The 21114-nt window shown below is 31.2% G+C and overlaps 1 protein-coding gene across 2 annotated transcripts in view; it reads right to left on the bottom strand.

Annotated features, from left to right (window-relative positions):
* Positions 1-21114, bottom strand: part of LOC107169717 (semaphorin-1A-like) — a 66390-nt gene that overhangs the window by 17074 nt on the left and 28202 nt on the right. For both annotated transcript variants that reach the window (XM_089218783.1, XM_089218782.1), the window contains one exon: positions 8387-8539. In XM_089218783.1, the coding sequence (XP_089074909.1) occupies positions 8387-8507 (121 nt within the window). In that variant the 5' untranslated portion in view covers positions 8508-8539. The remainder of the gene's footprint in view (positions 1-8386; positions 8540-21114) is intronic.

The following is a 21114-nucleotide window of genomic DNA, read 5'->3' as shown; positions in this document are numbered from 1 at the left end:
TAATTTATCATAAATCAAAAATAATTGTTGAACACTACACTAAGTAATACTTACGGAGCTGTAATATTATATATTTACATACTGCATGCCAACAATTTAAAAATTATAAAATCAAAAAAAAAATCAAATTACGATGTTGCATAGTCGACATTAGTTTTTTTAGTAGCCTTCATAATATTGTATTATATACGTGACTACCACCGTACAGCCGATAATGATCAAGATCAAAAGCTTCCAGTCAGGATGACTTTGGTGGGGTTTTAATAACCCGTCAACCCGTCACAAGATTATGGTTAAAGATAAACGCATCAAAAATAACGTTAAATTAATGAAGAGAGAAATTGAAGTCATTTGTTATCCTGCCCAACGATTGCGGAGGACCCCACGAAAAGTATAGTTTCTTTATAATAGTTCGTGATGTCTTCAGTCCCATTTAGATAAGTTTTCTGAATACTATAAATGACAAATGATAAATGATAACTTTTTTTTCCTAATTTTTTTAATAAATTAATTTATAACTAAAATGTTATTATCTACATAATATGTGTACGTGCTGAATTTGTTCACACGCAAATTATTCAAATATTATGCAAAATGTTAAATAAAATATCACGGATAAAAGAATATAACTATAGAGTAAACTGTAAACTGTAAAAACAAGTTTAAGCTTTAACCACATACTCAGTATAATAGTTTTTAACATATTAGAGTACATGTACCAATAAAACTATGGCGTGTTTTATCATATAGTATAACTTCAGCAATTAATATTTCAAGTAAGTTAAAACTCTTATAAGTATATTCGTTGTATAAGTTTATTACTATAATGTATAAGTCATCAATAAATCAATAAATTATAATATAGTTTAATAATAATTGACTATTATGTTGTTCCGAATGGCTTGTATTACTACAAAAACAGATTAGAATAACATGAAAAATAAGTACGAATTTCGAGTTACTTTTGAGCAGATTTCGTTTTCAATTATGTGATAAAAGAAAAACAATTATGTGTATTTTTTAGCAGTGGCATGATTTCAGTAAGTTGATCAGTTCCATTCGAAAGTGCGACCACTTGGATTGAGACCAAAAAGTATCAATAATAATAATAGTAATAAAAAAACCTGTTTATCTCATGTGCATATACGGCCCATAAGAGAGAAGTATAATTTTATCGTATTATATAATATACAACGTGCGAAAAAATGACGTGATGGAGGGGAGATCTCATTAGGATTCATATGAGGTAGGATATTTATTTTTTTTTCTTATTCAATTTTACGCTTGTTCATAATTTATGAACTCCGGAAATATTGTAATCTCGCGTTGTATACAAATACACACACATATGACTTATATGAATAAATTGAAAACAAATCTTATAGATAATGTACTATTTCGTTTGCAGCCGCCGCCGTCAATGAGACATCCCACCGGACAAACCGGTAATAGCGACGACGTTAAAATAAAATAACTGTATATTATATACGAGATATTATGTTAAGGAAAAAGACGGCGGCGGCGACGATAGAGAGGATAATAATATAATATAGATATTTGTTTTTTAATCACAGTGGCTGTAACTCTCCGTTTTTATACGCGAAGAACTGCTGTAATATTATAAAAGTATATACTTCCGCTGCAATGTCGTAATCGAAAATTCGAGTATAAAACTTCCATCATCATCGTACATGTTTGCGTAACGCGACTCTTAGGTCTGCACATTATACGTCATATGCTTGAATATTATATACATTGATCTATAGGCGTATACACAACCATGATGTTGACTTTATCATACGTATATCGTCACCGCGTTTTCGTCGTCGGACTTCGTGCGCTTCGTTCGGGCGGTCTTCAACGGTCGTCAACAATTTATTACATTATTATTCAATTATCATTACCATTGATACATTCATTGCACTATATTATACGCTCTGCGCATAATACACTCGGCGAACGCGACGTCGTCGTTGATTGATCAAAATCCTCAAAACGCGTTGACCTTTCCGAGACGACGTGTCGTCTAGAACGCTTCGTACGGAGGTTGCTCGCTCACGCACACGCTTGTTTGTGACTATATATATTAATTTAAGCGCATACGAAAGGCGAATTCAGGTCAATGCAGCGTAACAAGAGTTGATTGAAGCCAACAACAAACCGGCCGGTGGTGTCCTCTCTCCTCGTATTTATTCATCTTATTATTATTTTGGAACAAGTCTCTGTGCAGCAGCAACCAAAAACAGTAAGAAGACTCCGGCGTTATATATGTGTGTGTGTGTGTGTGTGTATACTGCACAATAATACTATTTATTTTATATCTATACAAGAAAAGACATGATATTGCACACGAGTATTCCGCCATTGTAATATGGTGCGGCATCGTAGTACGTGCAAATCAATGAGTTACAAATGAAAGATAAAAGTATCGCGGCAAAATCGATTATATACCTACTTTTATTATACACACGCGTGTAACGCATAGATTGTGTTTAAAGAAGAATAGTATATGCCCAAAGACAGTCGGGAAACGGTGTAGAAATTAAACGTAAAACAATATTTCAATGCGATAAAAAACAGGATGTCTCTAGAATAACGGCATGGCGTCATCGCACTCCATTCCCTATATACTAGGTATAATATATATTATATTAAACTTTTATTTCTTGCTGCATAATGTGAAGGAACAGAAAGTTAAGAAATTCCTAATGTCTCCCATTAGTTATGAAACCTAATACTGTAGAGTGTAGGACCTACGCTAGGTACTATACATTACAATATACAATATATAACATAGGTTAATGTATTTTCTTCTTTAAATTATGTATATTATATTATATCTATTTTCCAAATCACACTCAGAAAAAAAAAACTTGTCCTATTTTCAAATAAATCGTTTCATACATTATTTATTTTAAGCACTTCTTTAAATTTATTATAAACTGTTTTAAAACAATTTAAATTCTATTATATTAAATTTCTTAAATCTTTTTTTTTTTAACTCGTTGTTTTAATGTTAAGTAAAAAATCGAATTATATTTTATTCATAGAAATTAATAATATTAAGTATTAAAATCTATAACATAGTTAATTTCATAAAGTAAATGCGTGTATTAATTCAAAGATAGAATTTACATTGTTCCAATTAAATTAAATATAATTAAAACGATAACTTATAATATAGTTAAAATAAAGAAATTATTCATTGAATTTACTTTTAAGTTTATGGATAACAGAATTGAAACAGATAACAGATAGTACTGTCAATAAAATTAAAATTGAGATTTTTTAATAAATTGTAAGGAATTCCTGGTCACCACAGTGAACCCCGGTCCCCGACCACTGTGCGTACACATAAACCGTTTTGTGGCAATCATTATACAGCATACTGCATATAGGCGTTCCGTACTTACTTCTTTGTTTGATTGTTTCGCATTTTCAAATTTTCAATTTGCATTTAATTATTTAAATGCATTATAATGTATCTCGTGATTGCCGTTTTAAAGGTAAGGTATCGAGTTATACTATAAAATAGTGTTAATGCGTAAAGTTGTTTTTCGTTAAATGTTAATACTTAATGTACACAAATTAATTTAAATTCAAGAACACCAACGTTAGTAATTACCTACCTATATTTTTATTACTTAATAGCTAGATATAGTTAGGTTTTTACTTTACTTGAAGCTGAAAATTATGTCGGACTTGCAGCTTATTGGTTCTGCAGATGATTTGAATGAGTTGGACGATTTAAATACCTTCAGTGCAAATATAGAAGTATTCAATATAGAAACGGGTACCTTATTAGATGCTCTGATTGAGTTGAAAAGAGACTGTTTTTTTAATGTGTTCATTAGTAAGTACTAAGTTTAACTTGAAATATATTATATATTAATTAATTTTAATTGTGTATTTGTGTATTTGTATATGCAAACGTCATTGATATGTAGGTATTAATATTTTTAGACCATGGTATTAATGTCAAAAGTTTAAAGTTCATGAACTCCAATCATTTGAATAGTTTATGTCTATCTGAAGACTATATGAACAACGCATAATTTTTTAACATAATCTGATAAAGTGGCAAACTACTTTTGAGGTACCCGTGTTCTTTTATTTATTATAATTTATAATACTTATAATATTATTAATTATGACCATCAATGTAGAACTAGAATACAGATTTTAGTTCATCGTCTTCAACACCGTCTTCAAAATCCGAATGTAGCTCAAATAATCAAAATAATCAAATAGAGTATCATAGCTTAAAATATTATGTAGAACTATTTAATGACAATCTAAAGCCCAAACACCACTTTCTTACTCATCATAACTGTAGCATAATCAAAAAGTCTGGTCCATTAAAGTTTATAAAAAAAATAAATATAATAATTATATATAAATAAAATAATTAAAAATGAATATGAATTAAAAAACATAAATGATTTTAAAGGGCCTCCTATTCATTTATATATAGTATACTAAATAATGCAGATACTTATTTCATACAGTAACATAGTTTTTTGTTACTTTATAATATTCATAAAATATCACTTAAACCGGCTTAATTCTATTAAAACTTACAAATACTAAAATAATACTTAGAAACAAATATATAATATATATACATTATACCTATATAATATATATTTTGAAAAAAATAATACTTTGTCGTAGATAAATTACCATGTCAAAGTTCCGATTTTGTAGACATTTTTTGAGGCCTGAAGCATTGATATTCAGATAATTTACAATGTAGAGTATAGGTACTGTCGTATAGACGATATAATTTTCGTGTGATATTTAATCGAGCATTTTATCGTGTAACCAGTTTTATGTCAGACGATAATACCTTATGGCTATTTTGGAATAGGGCAATATAATTGTTTAATGAAATCAACTACATTAACCTGATCCAAATTCATGATATATTATATAAAAATTGGTTCAAAAAAAAAAAATAAATAAATAAATAAATACGTACAAGTTATTAGTTAAGCTAATTGGCGTGTTAAACAAATTCGTCTTGTCAGTATCATTTTGTATCGCTAAACATTTACACACGCTTCATTTTAATAATGCAATAATAATTAAACCGTAATAGGTATACCTATAGGCACATTCGATATTTGATTTAAAAAAATTGAGTAAATAAAGGAAATCTAAAAATTACATTAGTTGTTAAACAGCGTAAAATATGCGTAGGTAAATAAATATATATTTTAAAACAAAAAAATGTGATTGGTAAAAAGGCAATAATTATGTTATAATTATTTGAAGGACGCCACGGTAAAAACTATAATTTAGCGATTCACTGTTTGTGTTTATAATAAAATATGTATTCTCTAATATATGTTGTCAATATACTATATAGCGTTACAGTCATGCTAATTCAACATGGTATTGTAAAAATATAGCATGATGTAGATAACCTTCGCGGTAATCTTCCCTAGTCATTAATATTGTGTAACTTTGAAGTCAGTAGCAATAATGTATACGCAATGATGACACTTCAAATTCGAAATAATTTATACAAACTTATTAATATTAATAAATTGTCATAACAAATAAAAAATAAAAATAAGTTTTACCCTTCTCGCGTCAAACGAGCCATTTAGACGTTTGGTAAATAATTATATTGTTCGATTAGAAATTTCTACGAATTACAAATAATTAAAAAACGTGTTAAACTATAATAAAACAGATATATTATAAGAGCGTGTTCACGAATTCGATAATGTTATTGTTCAATAGCACTTCAGAATTTCAGATACCGAATTACAGATAATAAAAGTAAAAACCGTCTCGAAGAAGATCGTAGTACATAATATGAACAAGTCATATACCGCGATGTATTATACTATACTTGTACAAAACGAGTATAATGTTAAGTTTTTGTTATCACTGAACAGTCATAAACAGTGGGTAAATATTTATTCCAAAATGTAAACGCCCAATATGGCAATACCCGAGTATCCTCACGGCAGTAGGACGGGGGTAGCTTATATATACCTACCCATCTACCCATATATATATATATATATATATATATATATATATATATATATATATATATATATATATATATATATATATATATTTTACCTAAATATAACAATATATCATATAGGTATATAATAACCTTATTGCCAAATAATGTGATGTTAAGATATATCAATATATAATGTATATTACACCGGGTGGTAATAAATATATTTTATTCCGTGTCAAATGTCGTGAACAAACAATGCACAAGAGCTGTTATGGGCGAGGTGGTTGGCGTCACAGGTTACTACAACCACGGTATGTGTACATAATATACGATTTGTGTACAATAACCGATGCAACACGACGAGGGGGAAAATATACGTAACCGCTGTGCGCACGTTTGGGACGTCTCGTTTTTTTTTTTTTTTTTATTACTTTTCTACTTTTCTGTCGTTCTGTCGTTAAAAGACCTCCCAAAAACTGGTGACCGCGACGCACGCACGCACGTACATACATAACAATAATATTATACCTCGGTATCTTACCTACCTACGCTATAATATATGACCACTGAACCCCGATAGAGACGATGTCGTTCCGAGTTCCGACAACGTACTGACCGCACGCGTGATATCGTATTGCTGCAGTGATGTACGCGCGTAATGTATTATAATGCATCGTCGTGTGCTTTACACACCGCACACACACATATATATATATATATATATATATATATCATATATGTTATATGAATTTGTATATAGGACAGAAAACGGAAAAAAAACCGACACAGATGATATTACGGATATCGAGACACTGTGAGATTTGGGGAATTATGATATAAAATATATTATTTATCCATTATAAAATACAACGCAGACATTGACCGTTCACTTTTTTCGTTCCACTGCAGCAGTGTCATAATCATCGCCACTGCGCTCGGGTAACACGGTGGTATGGCTGGGTTTCGGTCGACTTATTATCGGTGCGTGCCACGCGATTTCGGTGTACCGCACAGGCACAGTGTTTGCATATACGAGGCCGACCGTTATTGTCTATACTTCACAATAATTATAATATATTGTGGATGAGCACCGTAGTATAAAAGTAGGTACATAGTACAATATAATAATAATAATTATCATATTGCATTAGTAAATTATTGTATGATGTAATAATATGTTATGTATTGTATAATAGTGAATTTACCCAAATTTGTTGAATGAATTAAAGTTTTTAAAAATTAATTAATAAAGGCATATTGTTTGTTTAACAAATCCTTGCCATCGGATTATATTGTTCCATCTCTAATATTTATTTTTTCTCTTAATTTTCAAACGACGAAAATATTATTATTTCGTATTTTAAAATGTTAATTTCAACCAATGCTGCAAAGATTTCAATAGTTTAGATTTGAATTTTAATATAAATGATAGGTATATTGCTATAATATTTTACCTACTGTTTTTTTTCAATTGAGAAAAACACAACAAGGTCTCAATGTCTCATTGTTATCTGGCTAATGAAAATTTAATTTAAGGTTTAGGACTTGATTTAATAAAAGTTTCTGTATAAATTATTTAGCAATAAGATTGATTACCCGGAAATGTTGCGATGCTTTATGGTGATTGATGAAAATAAAAATTGTTTATTTTTTTTTTTTAATAAGCACAAATGATGTGTGTTTATAAATATTTTAGAAAAAATAGTATAAAATAAATTAAATATACAACATTTCGGCCTGATGGAACCTTATAACATATAAAATTGGGAGTTATTTAAGTAATTACAATAATATGACACCACGTTTATTTTGGGCACCTTCTGCAGAGGTCACTAGGAGTATAGTGATGGAAACAAATAATTATGAGATCAAGGGGTTGCGGTGGTGGAAGAGATTGGGTGCGCATGTAAAAAATCTTGGCGCTATTCTTTACTGTTTGGGTGGATATACCTTTGTGGGAAGTATCATTTGAGACTAGTATAGAGCTTTGGGTATTAGGCAAAGGCATTTGGATTAAAGTATTTGAATTTTACTAGTGTACCAACACTTTGGCAGCTTCCCATAATCAAATGCCATAGGTCCATGTGTATGTGGTTTAAATTTTCATTATAAAATAGTATTATAGCTATTAGCTATTGTTATAATTTCTTTAATTTTATGTAAAAAGGAATTAACCAATTCACTATATTAGTTTCATACAGTACATATATAATTATTAAACACTTATATATATATTACTATATTAGTATTATTATTGTAATTTAATTTTCGAAATAAAGATTATATTAATTATTGTTACTTAATACCTAATCTTATTTTGTCCTTACTGGATATCAATTACAATTTAGCGAAATCAATATAATATTATAGGTAAATATGCGAAATGTTTGTACTCACCATATCTGACACTGTTCTTTGGCGGTAGATTCTGTTGCCAAGCCTCGGACAAACTAATCAAAATGGTAAAGACGAGCAAGTTGACCAGACGACGTGTTCCGCAACTCGAACAGTCCCACATATTTATAGGTTGTTCGGAGAATTCATCTGAAACTAAACAAACGGTACGACGTCGTTTAATAACATATAAACTATCATAATAAATATCTTGTAGTTGTATATAGAGTGTACACTCCACAACAGCCACACATATTATATAGGTAGGTATAATATTTTCTTGGCGGCGGTTTAACTAAAAATAATATATTGCACAAATTAACTTCTAAACAAACCCTTAAAACCATCTAAACGGTCGTCTAACCGCTATACAATAAACGCATATAAATCATATACTTTAATACTATATTTTTCATACAATACGCGCTATTAAAGCTATAAAGAATAACGAATGACGGCCAATTAAAAATTATGTACCTATATATAAAATACAAATAAATAGTAAAATAGTATACGTTTGTCAGCGTATAGTTGTAATACAGCAAGGTATAGGTAAGTGTGTAAGCTATAGGTACTATACATTTATTACTTAGATAATTATAATTGCAATAAATGTATCATATTTCAAGATTCAGCTCGAGGGTATATTATATCGTTTCAAATGAGTATCTATTTAAAACACTTTGGCAAGAACAAAAGGATTATATATAACAATATCATAATTAATCTTAAATACTAACATCGTATAGCACATACGTAATGTCAACTTAAATTACACCGTTACTTTATTAAAGTTACTGCTTGTTTATATGGACTGCACATGAATGTATTTACTCATCCCAACACCTTTCTCTTCATAACTTGATCCATAAATCATTGTATAACGTTTTACGTTGCAAAATGAAACTATACGTTCAAACGAATGTGTTATTTAAGCACAGTAAATTATTACCAAATGAATTATTACACGCAACCTATGGTAATACGATAAAAATGCAATAACTTCAAATTTTAATATTATTGAAAAATCCTAAACAATAATATTATGCAATCAAAAATTAATTCAAACATCAATCAAGATAATCATATTGATGGTATATACCTATTTATATTTTACTTATAGTATTTAAATGTATATCAATATTGAATGCATTATTATCTACCCACATTTTTTAACGTTTATTTAATATAAAATAATTTATTAGTTTACCATTGGGCGTATTTATTCTGACTATGATTTATTTTAACTATTTTAAGAACAGCATTCGTAATTTTAAAAATTATATAAGAAATTCGGCAGCATTTGACGAATAATATATATAGGTATAGCATAGATAGTAAACATATTGTATAATAATCCGAGTGACCTATATTAATATGGTGGGAAAATTAAAGAAAAACGTTATTCGCACGTTGAATTATATTCACACTATTTTCATGAAAAAGTTAAGGGAACTCAATTTTGAAAAATATATATCAATAGGCAGTACTACGACGAGAATCACTTTGATTTTATAAAAAAAAAAAAAAATACCAAAATGCAAATGATTATTATAAACAAATAATATTAAATATAATGCATAATTTAAAAGGCGTTGTATATATACAACACAAGTCAGCATACACGCGTTGTGTTTATGTAATTAGGTAATGAAAAAAAAAAAATCGTTTAAAAATAATTACTGGTTAATCGGTATTTTTTTTTCAGAGAACAATATATTATAATATGCAAGCGCATCAATTAAACGGTTTTTTGGGGGACTTCGCGTGTGGCGGAAAGCGCAATACCCTGTAAAGCTATACCGGCCGAGATACCTGCAACTGTCCAAACACAATATTAATCTTTAGACAATAATATACGTATATAAAATTCCTCGACCGTTTTTATCTTGTGAGATGTATCTTTAAAGTTTTCGGTCACTCATTGCATAGTCACACACACACATATATATATAAATTATATATTCTAATATAAGAGCTCTATATAATATATCCCATATAAGACCAGAATTATATACAAGCGTACTTGTAATATATTACACGCATGAATATATATTAGTATTATATTATGTCATTGAAACCTACGTACAATTTACGAAAACGACCGCCTCCGAGCAACGCCATAATTTAATAATAATATTATAATCAAGTAAGAAACGTAAATTGCTCAACTTTATATTCGTTTTAAATTGTAACGGACTTTTAGTCATGTTAAAAAGCCGATCATTACAATATTATAGCTTTCTTTCTCTCTCTCTCTCTCTCTCTCTCTCTCTCTTTCTCTTCACCAAGAAAGAGTTGAACTGACTCGCTGCACGTTAACAACAAAGCCACACACACACGTCACATATTATAAGTACTCGTGCCTACATATGTATAAACACGTGTACAAGACAACCACTCTCATATATGCATCGTGTTCATATTATGTATATATAATAATTCGTAAGCGTGACCGATGGAAACTCTATTTCGCGTCCCCTCCTCCCCCCCACACGGATCTCGTTGCTGTACACGCTTGGAACTCGACATGATAATATTAATATTATAAATATGTACATCGTCGGGAGGGAGAAATAAAATACGAAATCACTGGAATCGCGAATCTGGCGCGGCATCACGGCTATGTAACGCGTGGGCATCGTGTCACGCGGCGGCGGCGGCGGCGGCGGCGACGAACACTTTCACCGGATCATTAAATAATAATTATCGTATTAATAGTATAATTATTGTTATTACTGAAGTCAAATACCGGTATAATGCAATTGTACCTACCCGTCCGCGTACAGTTTAAAGCACCCGCGAGTGTTGTAACACAACATAATATAAATACTCCGTCGCGATCTCAACATCATCGCTGGATGCAGGTTTGATGGAATTTCGCGTTTACCAATCAAACCGCCGAGACGTCATCGTGCAAGAGGAAACGATGAGGCATCTTTTATATCCATTTCTACTCCAGGCGGAGTTTTTTGCGATAAAACGATAAAATAATTTCATATTATTATATCGCAGTATGCCACATCGATGGCCATCGTATAGGGACGCACTCGCGTATATAGTGAAGAAGCCGAAGAAACCCAACCGATAGGGTTACGGTATACATAAGTCACATATACTGATAATCGGTATTGGCCTGCAAACAGCTGAAGGGATGTAATTACCCGTGTAAGGTATCGGATATCACGAAAACGTCAGAAGTACAACGAGGACGGCAGCACGCGTCCGCGTATTTTTGGAATCCAATTTAAAATAAAACCACTATCGGTCGAATAGACGCGGTTGACACTTTTGCACCATCGCGCACATGGCCGCACCATCGGTTAACCGGGAAGTCATATTAATATTGTAGTTTTTATAATATTTTTTACGCGGTATACACAGAATCATCGTTGCCATATCGGTGCATTGTTGCAGTAAATTAATATGACACAAATGTATCGTGTTTATCCGGGGAAGATACTTGGGTACGTCAAAATACAAATAAGAGGTATATACTATTAAATATTAATAATATTATATAGAAAATATAAAGTACCAGAAATCGGTTGAAATGTATAGATAAACCCACATTTGTTTTAAAAAAAATTATAATATAGGTTATGCTGCTATATTACATTCGAGAAAATTTGTTGAAAACAACGACTGCTGCATGCATTTGGGAAACACTGCGTAAAAACGACATTAAAATTATACATATTTATTCGTTTTTAATGTATGCGTTTTAAAATAAGAAAGCGTACATTAGCAAAAACCTTAATAACGTTTAATCGATTTTTCTTTAAAACTATTTGTGTGCCTGCCGCTAATTAAAATAATTATGTACATTATGTATACTCGCGACGTCGTAAATGAAAAGCAAACTATTTTGTTTATGTTATAATAGCTAGTCGAAAAGGTTCGTTTTATTTACTTAATTTTGGTAATTGTATTAATAAAAGTCAGTCTTCGAACACATAATATTTAATATACGAGATGCCGAGACGAACTTGGAGTATGCTCTGAAGACAAAAGGGCGGAGTGATCTATACAACTAAATCACTTATCAATATTTTAATGATACATTATTATTGTGACAACATTTCTCATAACGTATATAAGGTTAGAAAAAAATATAATAATGGTATTTATGGTTTTAAGAACGAAATCAATTTTATACATAATAATAATATATGCGTTCCGAATGCTAATTCGAGATTTTACAAACAATATAACCTATATTATTAAAATATGGTTATTCGGGTATCGATTTATTTTCAAGTCGAATCGAGAACAAAACGTTACGAAACAACAATAGCTGGTAGATATAGTACTTAAACCATGTATTTCAGACGATGGCGAGGTGTCTATTGCTCAATTCTTGATACTATAACAATTTGCCAATTCACCCAGATCCGAGACATGATTTCGAAACAAGGCTACACTTCGAGGGGGTGATAAACGACAGCACAGTGGCGGTCACACACCGACCACGTCATGTATAAATAACCAAATATGCGTAATATACTATATATTATATAAGTATATAAAACACGATAACTTCATGATAATAGCACATCGGGGCATATAGATGTTCTAGAGTATCACGTTATAATAGCTGATATTATAGTATAGATATAAGGCAAATTATTGTCGGTCTACTGCCGTAAACATAGCTATAGAAGTACCGGACCGTTTCATCCGAACTAAATCGAATTACCGATGCGAAATTTTACAGCGATTCGAAAATGTGATATTTAAGAACACGGATTTGTTCAACCCCTTCGGCAATCGGATTGATCGAAATAATATACGCCACACAAGTATATCTATATATATAATAGTAATGACAACCTGTCCGCTCTGGTATTATATTATTATTATTGTATATAATACATATTATATATATATATATATATATGTGTGTGTGTGTGTGTGTGTGTGTGTGTGTGTGTGTGTGTGTGTGTGTGTGTGTGTGTGTGTGTCTGTCCGTCTCGTTCATAATATACTATGTATAGCATTAATAATAATATGATTATCGGTTATATGGACCGGATGGCGTGCGTTTAATAACGATAATTCTTGACACGACAGCAAGCTGCATTCAGGTATAAAAAATATAATACGAAATTTATATATATATATAACGGCGAGGACAATCGGCACGGACTGGAAATCGCTACGGTTGACCAATCGGAACTAGAACGCAACGAGCACAAAATTGCTAAAGAAAATAAGAAAGAAAAAGGATAAACGCGAGCAGGCTTTATATACAGTTTATAGATTATTGTTATTGTTATAAATAGTAATAATAACTATATACGACTACGCTTTGTATCATCGCGCGTCGCGGTCGCTATATATAATAATACTATACACACGCTGGTATATTGTCTCGACGACGATGCCGACCGAATGTACTGTGTCAAACCTATTTTTGGGGTCACGTCAAAAGTGAAACGCGTTTATGACTACTACAGAGTACACTAGCTAGGTTATACTACTACACGCCAATAAAAAACACAATACAATAAAATAAATGCATTACAATGGCTAATCGTTAATATAATAATATAATTTAATATCCACTAGATAGATACCTATTATTGCGTAGGACGCACGCGCGCGGGCCCGGTGTCGTTTTACCTATGAACTTGGTCTCGAAAAAGCTCTCGAATACAATAATATAGTATAATATTGTTATGCACGTTGTGGCGGTAGTCGTCCAATCGCTCATACACAATATTATTATTATATTTAATTAACTACACGCGGTGTGCGAGACATTAAAACTCCATTTGAGTGTATTAAGGTAATTGAAGTGGGCGGTGGTATTTTGTATCTCGTTTATTTCTCAGGTCCCGCGATGATCGTTAAAATATATACGAATAGAACGACTAGGTACCTATAAAACTTACTAGACTCAATACGAATGTAGGTATCATGTACATACTATACTACTATTAAACTACCATTTCGGCATTATACCGCGGCCTCGAATATAACAATAATAATATATAAGAATTATTGTTGTAGTTCATAACTTATACAAAAACAATGTAGATATTTAAGGGAACACGAACAATTATAACATAACATTATCAGAATTTATAATTTTTTTTTCTTGTACCAAGACTCTTGGCACATGATATTATTGATCAAATTAAATATTACTAAAATAGGTACTATTGAACGTTGCAATTGATCCCAGTGAAATTCAGTATCATTATTTTCCGTCATGGAAACTTCTGCTTATATTGCATCCTATACGAGTTGCAGGTGTTGGATATAGTTAGTCGTGCCCCGACAGGCTATGTGTAGGGTAGGTTCCTCTTTCCTCATCACATAACCACCTGTCTTGTTATACCATCACTTTCCAAATCCCGACTTCTGTTATTTTTAAATTAAAGTATGTTTTCAATATTTATAGTTTTATATTTTATTTTTTCTACTCGTTTAAATAATTCATATTCTGTTCCAATTTTAGTATTTAGGTACTAATAATTATTCTTTTAATGCTTTATACTCAGTCTTAAGCTAACCCTCTTCTTAGTTATTTTTTTTTTGATACATATATTTTTTTAACAGGACACGACATGTATTCAGATAGGTACATTACGCGTCAGAATTGATGTTGCTTTGTGCTTTTTGATACTGTATATTAGATTACCAGAGTATAATATTGTGGGGAGGTGATGAATGTGATGGTAAATAATATAAAATTGCATTATTTAAAATTTAAGTTTAGTCCGCTACTGATTATACGCGTAATAATATCCAAGAATTCTATATAGTATTTAAATATATATAGTCTGCGGTCTATCCTCGCGGATTATCAAGGTATCGTAAACGATCGTTTTCAAGAATTGGATTCATAATGATCTTACATATACATCGACCTGAATATAGGTATTATATTCACGGCCGAAAGATGAGGTTTTTTTTTTAAACAGATTTATATTTACGGTAAACATTGACTTATTTCTTTGTGCTATTTTACTTGAACAATATTCTACTGTAAGTCTACAAATATGTTTTTTAGAGCAGATTGCGGTGGCGGTTCCGAAAGATCGATCGTAATAGACGATTAGATGAATACTATATAGTTATGCTTTAGAGTTCAGATCGAAACTTTTCATATTTATGTGTTTGAATGGTCATGTAGTCGTATATATAATACGTGTAAATTGTGATATAGGTAATAGGTATCTTTATAACGGTGATACTGAAACTAGTAAATAATTAAATGCGTTGACTGAATTGTCTAACGGCGGTCAACAGAGAAAAATATAAATATCGAAGGAAACCGGGATAGATACACATGTCGGTATAGCTATCCTATAATAGCACCATTCAATACCAATTGAAAAAATTCCATGAAATAGCAGCAAAATATATTTTTTATAGTACAGTTTTCTTATACAGCCTTTTCCACGAAGATACCCAACACATTTTGATCCTGTAAATATGTTTATGCTACTTACATCACGCACTCCGTGTATATATAGGAAATAACCTAAATTAGCCTCAGGATAATTATATTTACCATATAAAAGCTTTAACATTATGTATATACATGTTTTAACATTTATATCTACATACAAGCAAACTGTTATGTACATCTTGTTTATGGAACTGACATCTCAGTATCTCAACGTATACCTAACGAGTAATTCCCCGGAGCCTCAAGTTATAACAGTGCGCACAATTCTAAAAACGCTTGAATATCAAATTACATCTTAAATACTAGATTTGATTATTTTTATTTTTCACTTAAAAGGAATAATTTCAATTAGAGCGCTTATATAATGAACATTGAACCATCTGGTCTGAACTCTGAAGTAGAAAGTTTATCCCGGTTTTGTATTAAGTATTCGCATTCATTTTCTTAAAACTTAAGGTAAATACTTGTAAAACAAAAAAAATACAAAGACATGTAAATAAAGACTGTCATTAATTTTAGCCATCGTTATAATTATAATATACATCGAAACGTTTCGTCGGATTTTTATTTCACACTGAAAAAAAATATATATATATTGTTAAATATTTTTTAGTTATAGGTAAGTACTATATATTCTTCAAATCCCTAAGAATTAATGGCTACTATTCCATGCTGAATAAGATGTCACAAGACAATAAATTAAACAGTATTCGATGCCATTATATGCGCGCATCAATGCGTATTCATTCTAATTTGAATTCTTTAGACGCTACAGCAGTGTTTATTTATTTATTTAAACACGTTTTTCCTTTATACAACACTATATAGGTACGATCGTTTAGCATGAGTGTACGTTTTTAATTCATTTACAATTTTTTCTATTAATTTCCCTCGATTTAAGCGGCGCATATAACATTATAAAGATAATATAATATAGTATATATATATGTAATCGCACGTATAATATGCTCCAAACGACTAACAACCAAACCCGATCCTGATGAAAAACTATCACGAATATATTATTATAAATTATAATATATAAGTACGTTTGTTGTCTGCAGCGACAGAAGAACTACTACGTAGTATTTTTATATTATATTATATACATATTTTTTTATCGCTAATAAACATAATATTTTTGTACTCTTAACACGTCAGCTGACGCACCACGTTTGACGACATGAATACAAACCGAGATTATTATATGTATACTTTATAATATATCATATATATACAATACGGCATACATATTATATTTTGTTTTATAAATATCATTTACACCCAGTAACGTATACTTTGTAAACTATAAATATATGTCTTCATACACTTCTTTAATGATAACCTTACGTGTATTGCAGTTTGTCATTACGAAATACAAATGTATTATAAGAAGATTAAACATTCATACCTAGTTTCATACCTACCTAAATATTATATACGCTGCTGCAGCATATTTCGTACAGCCATACCTATACTATACGTATAATATAGCCACGTAGGTATCGAATAACGGGCTCTAGACGACAATTTCTAAAAAATAAACTAAATAAAATTTTGCACGATGCATGTATCTGATTATAGAGCATTAAATATATCATACACACAACAAATTGTTGGCGTTAGCACAATCATATAATATTATTATTATTTTGAGCATAATATGTATTCGTATAACCTAAATGTTTATGAATTTTATGTTTTTTTTTTTTTTTAAGAGTATGGCGACACTTGCATTGGCAATTCGCAACGTTTTCGATAAACCCGACACGTATTCGTATTTCGTATAACTTATAAATGAACAATATATTTTTTACGATTGAGACTTTAATGCTTTTATTAATCAAATAACAAAACGAATGTATAATACTAAAATAGGTACGGCTTTTCGTCGTATGCATAATATAATAATATATTATTTTTATTCGAAACCGCAAGAAAGTGGAACACGCAGTGCCATAATGCCACAATATGTGTGCGTACATATAAGTATACATCTGATATCGAGTCGTCGATTTCCATCGCGTTGAATACGTGCCAATAGCGACGACTATACGTGAACAGAAATTTCCATTTCGATTTCAAGTACGATCCGAAAAAGAATTAAACACAGCCCGTCAGCGTGCAATTCAACTGTATATCATTGGTGTATTATAATACTCTATAATATAATAATATTATTATAATAACAAAATAGAACGGCTTATAGTGTCTTTTATTATACCACTGCGATTGGTCGACGAATGAATACGGAAAGAATACGCATTGACCAAAATATGATGGTTGATAATAATTCGATTTGGAACTCGGTGGTATACTACTTAACAACACAATGTTTATCAACATCGATATTCGATAGCTACCATAGATTTTATTTTAACCATAAATTAATAAAAAAAATAATAAAACCCGTGATCTGAGAAGCACAATAAGAACTTGATAGCCTTGTCCAGCGTTTAGTATGGTAAAATAATATATTTTTACATCGTAAAACAGTCAATTTTATTATATTTATCGCTGCCGGAAACCTCTAGCGTTTATGTTTTCTGATATAATAATTAATAATAATTTTAGTTGTTTTTTTCATATATATATGCTACTGTTTAAAACTATCATACATATAGATATAATACGCTTAAAATAACAACGGCATAAGGTGTATGGATTTTAGACTTGCATCGTTGTGATTGTTTCTTAGTTCTGTATCAAGATGCGCTCTCTAGCAACAAATAACGATACGTAATTTTTTTGGTGGAGTCTTTGTGTTACTATATAGTTTCACTCGGTAATTTCTGTGGCCCACGATAGAATCAGAGTTTGGAGTAAGGGGGCTGGGGGCTAATAATTCGTTATACAGAGGATACTATTATTAATTGAACCTATCAGACCAAGTTTGATTGATACTATGGGGCGGGGACGGCGGTGTACCAATATATATTAAATGATATTAATTAATAATTTAAATTTTTAAAAACATATTTTTACGATATAATTTTGCGAGCTGCAGCTATCTTATCGTGCGACTGATAATACTAAGAACACGGTTGGTTGAAGCTAACGTATAGTAATAAGATCACAAAAGTACAGTGTAAACATTTTTTTAAATTTCTTGACATTTGAAGAGTGAGACGTTGCAGTACCATCGTCCTCCCCCCAGCTACGACACAGCGCTATATTAATATTTATAAATTATTATACTTTAAGATACTATATACATATACCTATAGTAATATACTTGCACAAACAGACACGCGGAAACGAGTTTTCAACGGTTATTTACTTTACGATGTATATTATATTATCATATAGTAGCAGGTATAGTCGCTGAAACGTGAGAAATCACGACACCATCGTAGAACACGCACCCGAAAACTGTTGGAAACGAAACATAAATATTAAACGTCATCTTCGGTCATGTTATATTATATACGACGATTATTTCCTTCCTGTAGGAACGCGTCGTGTAAGCAGCAGCAGAGCGATCGGGCGAATGCCCGAAACCAATGTAATTAATTAGCCCTCACGCCATTGCCGTTACGCTTATACCGCGGTCGTAGTGGATGTTACACGAACCCCGACCGCGGTCGATGTACCGCGCCGGCCGTTTCGTTTATACCGCAGGACCTATTACACGTACATAATAATAACACATGACGTATTACAGTGCCTAAAGTATACTATCATATTTTCAGTACATATTATAAACATATTATTACGTCGTATGTACACACGGACTCCGATCCAAAAACGGTTACGCGCATTATCCGCGCGATTATGTGCAGCGTCCCAACCACGATCTCCGGCCATCGTCGTCGTCACACTCGCGCCACCCGTCCTCCTGCTGGTAAGGTGCATTGAAGAAATAATAATAATAATAATACGCGCGTTTATGTAACCCGTCGAAATACCCCGAAAGCGGGCGCGCGATGTATATGCGGCACACACGCACGCACGCACGGGGTTTGGCCTCGGGGACCATTACACGGTAGATGAAAAGAAAAAAAATGCACGCCCGTTGCTTCTACCATACACATAATATTAATAATAATATAATATACGCACATACGTACATATACATACCATACAGCCCGTGTGTACAGCGTGCCTATATATATATATATATAATAATAATATGTAATAGGTATCTTTCAGGCACACGTGTCACGTGTGTGTGTGTGTGTGTGTGTGTGTGTGTGTGTGTGTGTGCATACGGTACAGGTACGCGTCGTACATAATATTATAAACGCGCGTACCATATATTATGCTACATATATATTATATATATATATACATAATATTATTATATATGACGTATCATGTATAATGTTATATTATATTTGTATACGCGCGACGATAATGTTCATCGCGGAATAATAATAATAATTATTATTATTGTTATTTCCACTACACGCGCAAGATATACGTACCGATATTAAATCGCCATATTATATATTAGGTATATATAGTGCTGTGTGCACCGGCAACGGGCGTCGTGTGCGTATTAAAACGCGACTATATTGCTGGAAAATCGTGCGAGTTCAACGTTCGCGGTCCAGTGTTTATATAGTAAATAATATTATATTATAATATTATTATATTTTATATTTTTACAGGTACGGTGGACAAAAAAAAATAACCGTATATTATATTGTTTACACGCGAGTTATTGCATGTATGTTATGTCTCTATAATATCATAATTTATATATATATACCTGCGGACGTTGAAGCGAAAAAATTGAATTAATATATTATAAATATATACTATAATATAATATATACGATGGAGAAAAAAATACAGTGCAGACCAACGGTGCTCGGCGACAAGAGCAAAAAAAAATTACGATTTACAAAATATATAGGTACTTCCAATGATAGATAAAATATAATAACATAATATACGTATAGTACATATTATACATTATAATATTGTGAGCCCGTATGTGTATATACATTTTGACATTTTGAATTTATCGTACGAGCGAAACGAATAATCCAAAGAAATCGTGACGTGTCTACCTTTTTTTTTACATAGACTCAATATATTGGTGGACTATTATACGATACAAAATATCTGACGCATGCAAGAAATTCAAGAAAAATTAATTTTTCTCGTTCAATCGTAGGCCACATCTCGGTTGAACTGAAATAAGAATAACTAGCGATTCAGCAATATATTATTATATTGTCTTTTAAGGTTATTTTGTCTATTATATATATATTATGTCTTATGTGCATATAAATAAAAATTCAAAACGCGTGTTTGTTTCTAACAATATAATGTATACGGATAACAAAACAATTGATGC

This window comes from Diuraphis noxia, unplaced genomic scaffold (genome assembly GCF_037042655.1).
Source record: "Diuraphis noxia isolate RWA-SAM2 unplaced genomic scaffold, SU_Dnox_SAM2 contig0002, whole genome shotgun sequence".
NCBI classification, from domain to species: Eukaryota; Metazoa; Arthropoda; class Insecta; order Hemiptera; family Aphididae; genus Diuraphis; species Diuraphis noxia.
Note: the sequence above shows the minus strand (reverse complement) of the source record. Positions and strands in the feature narration are given on the sequence as shown.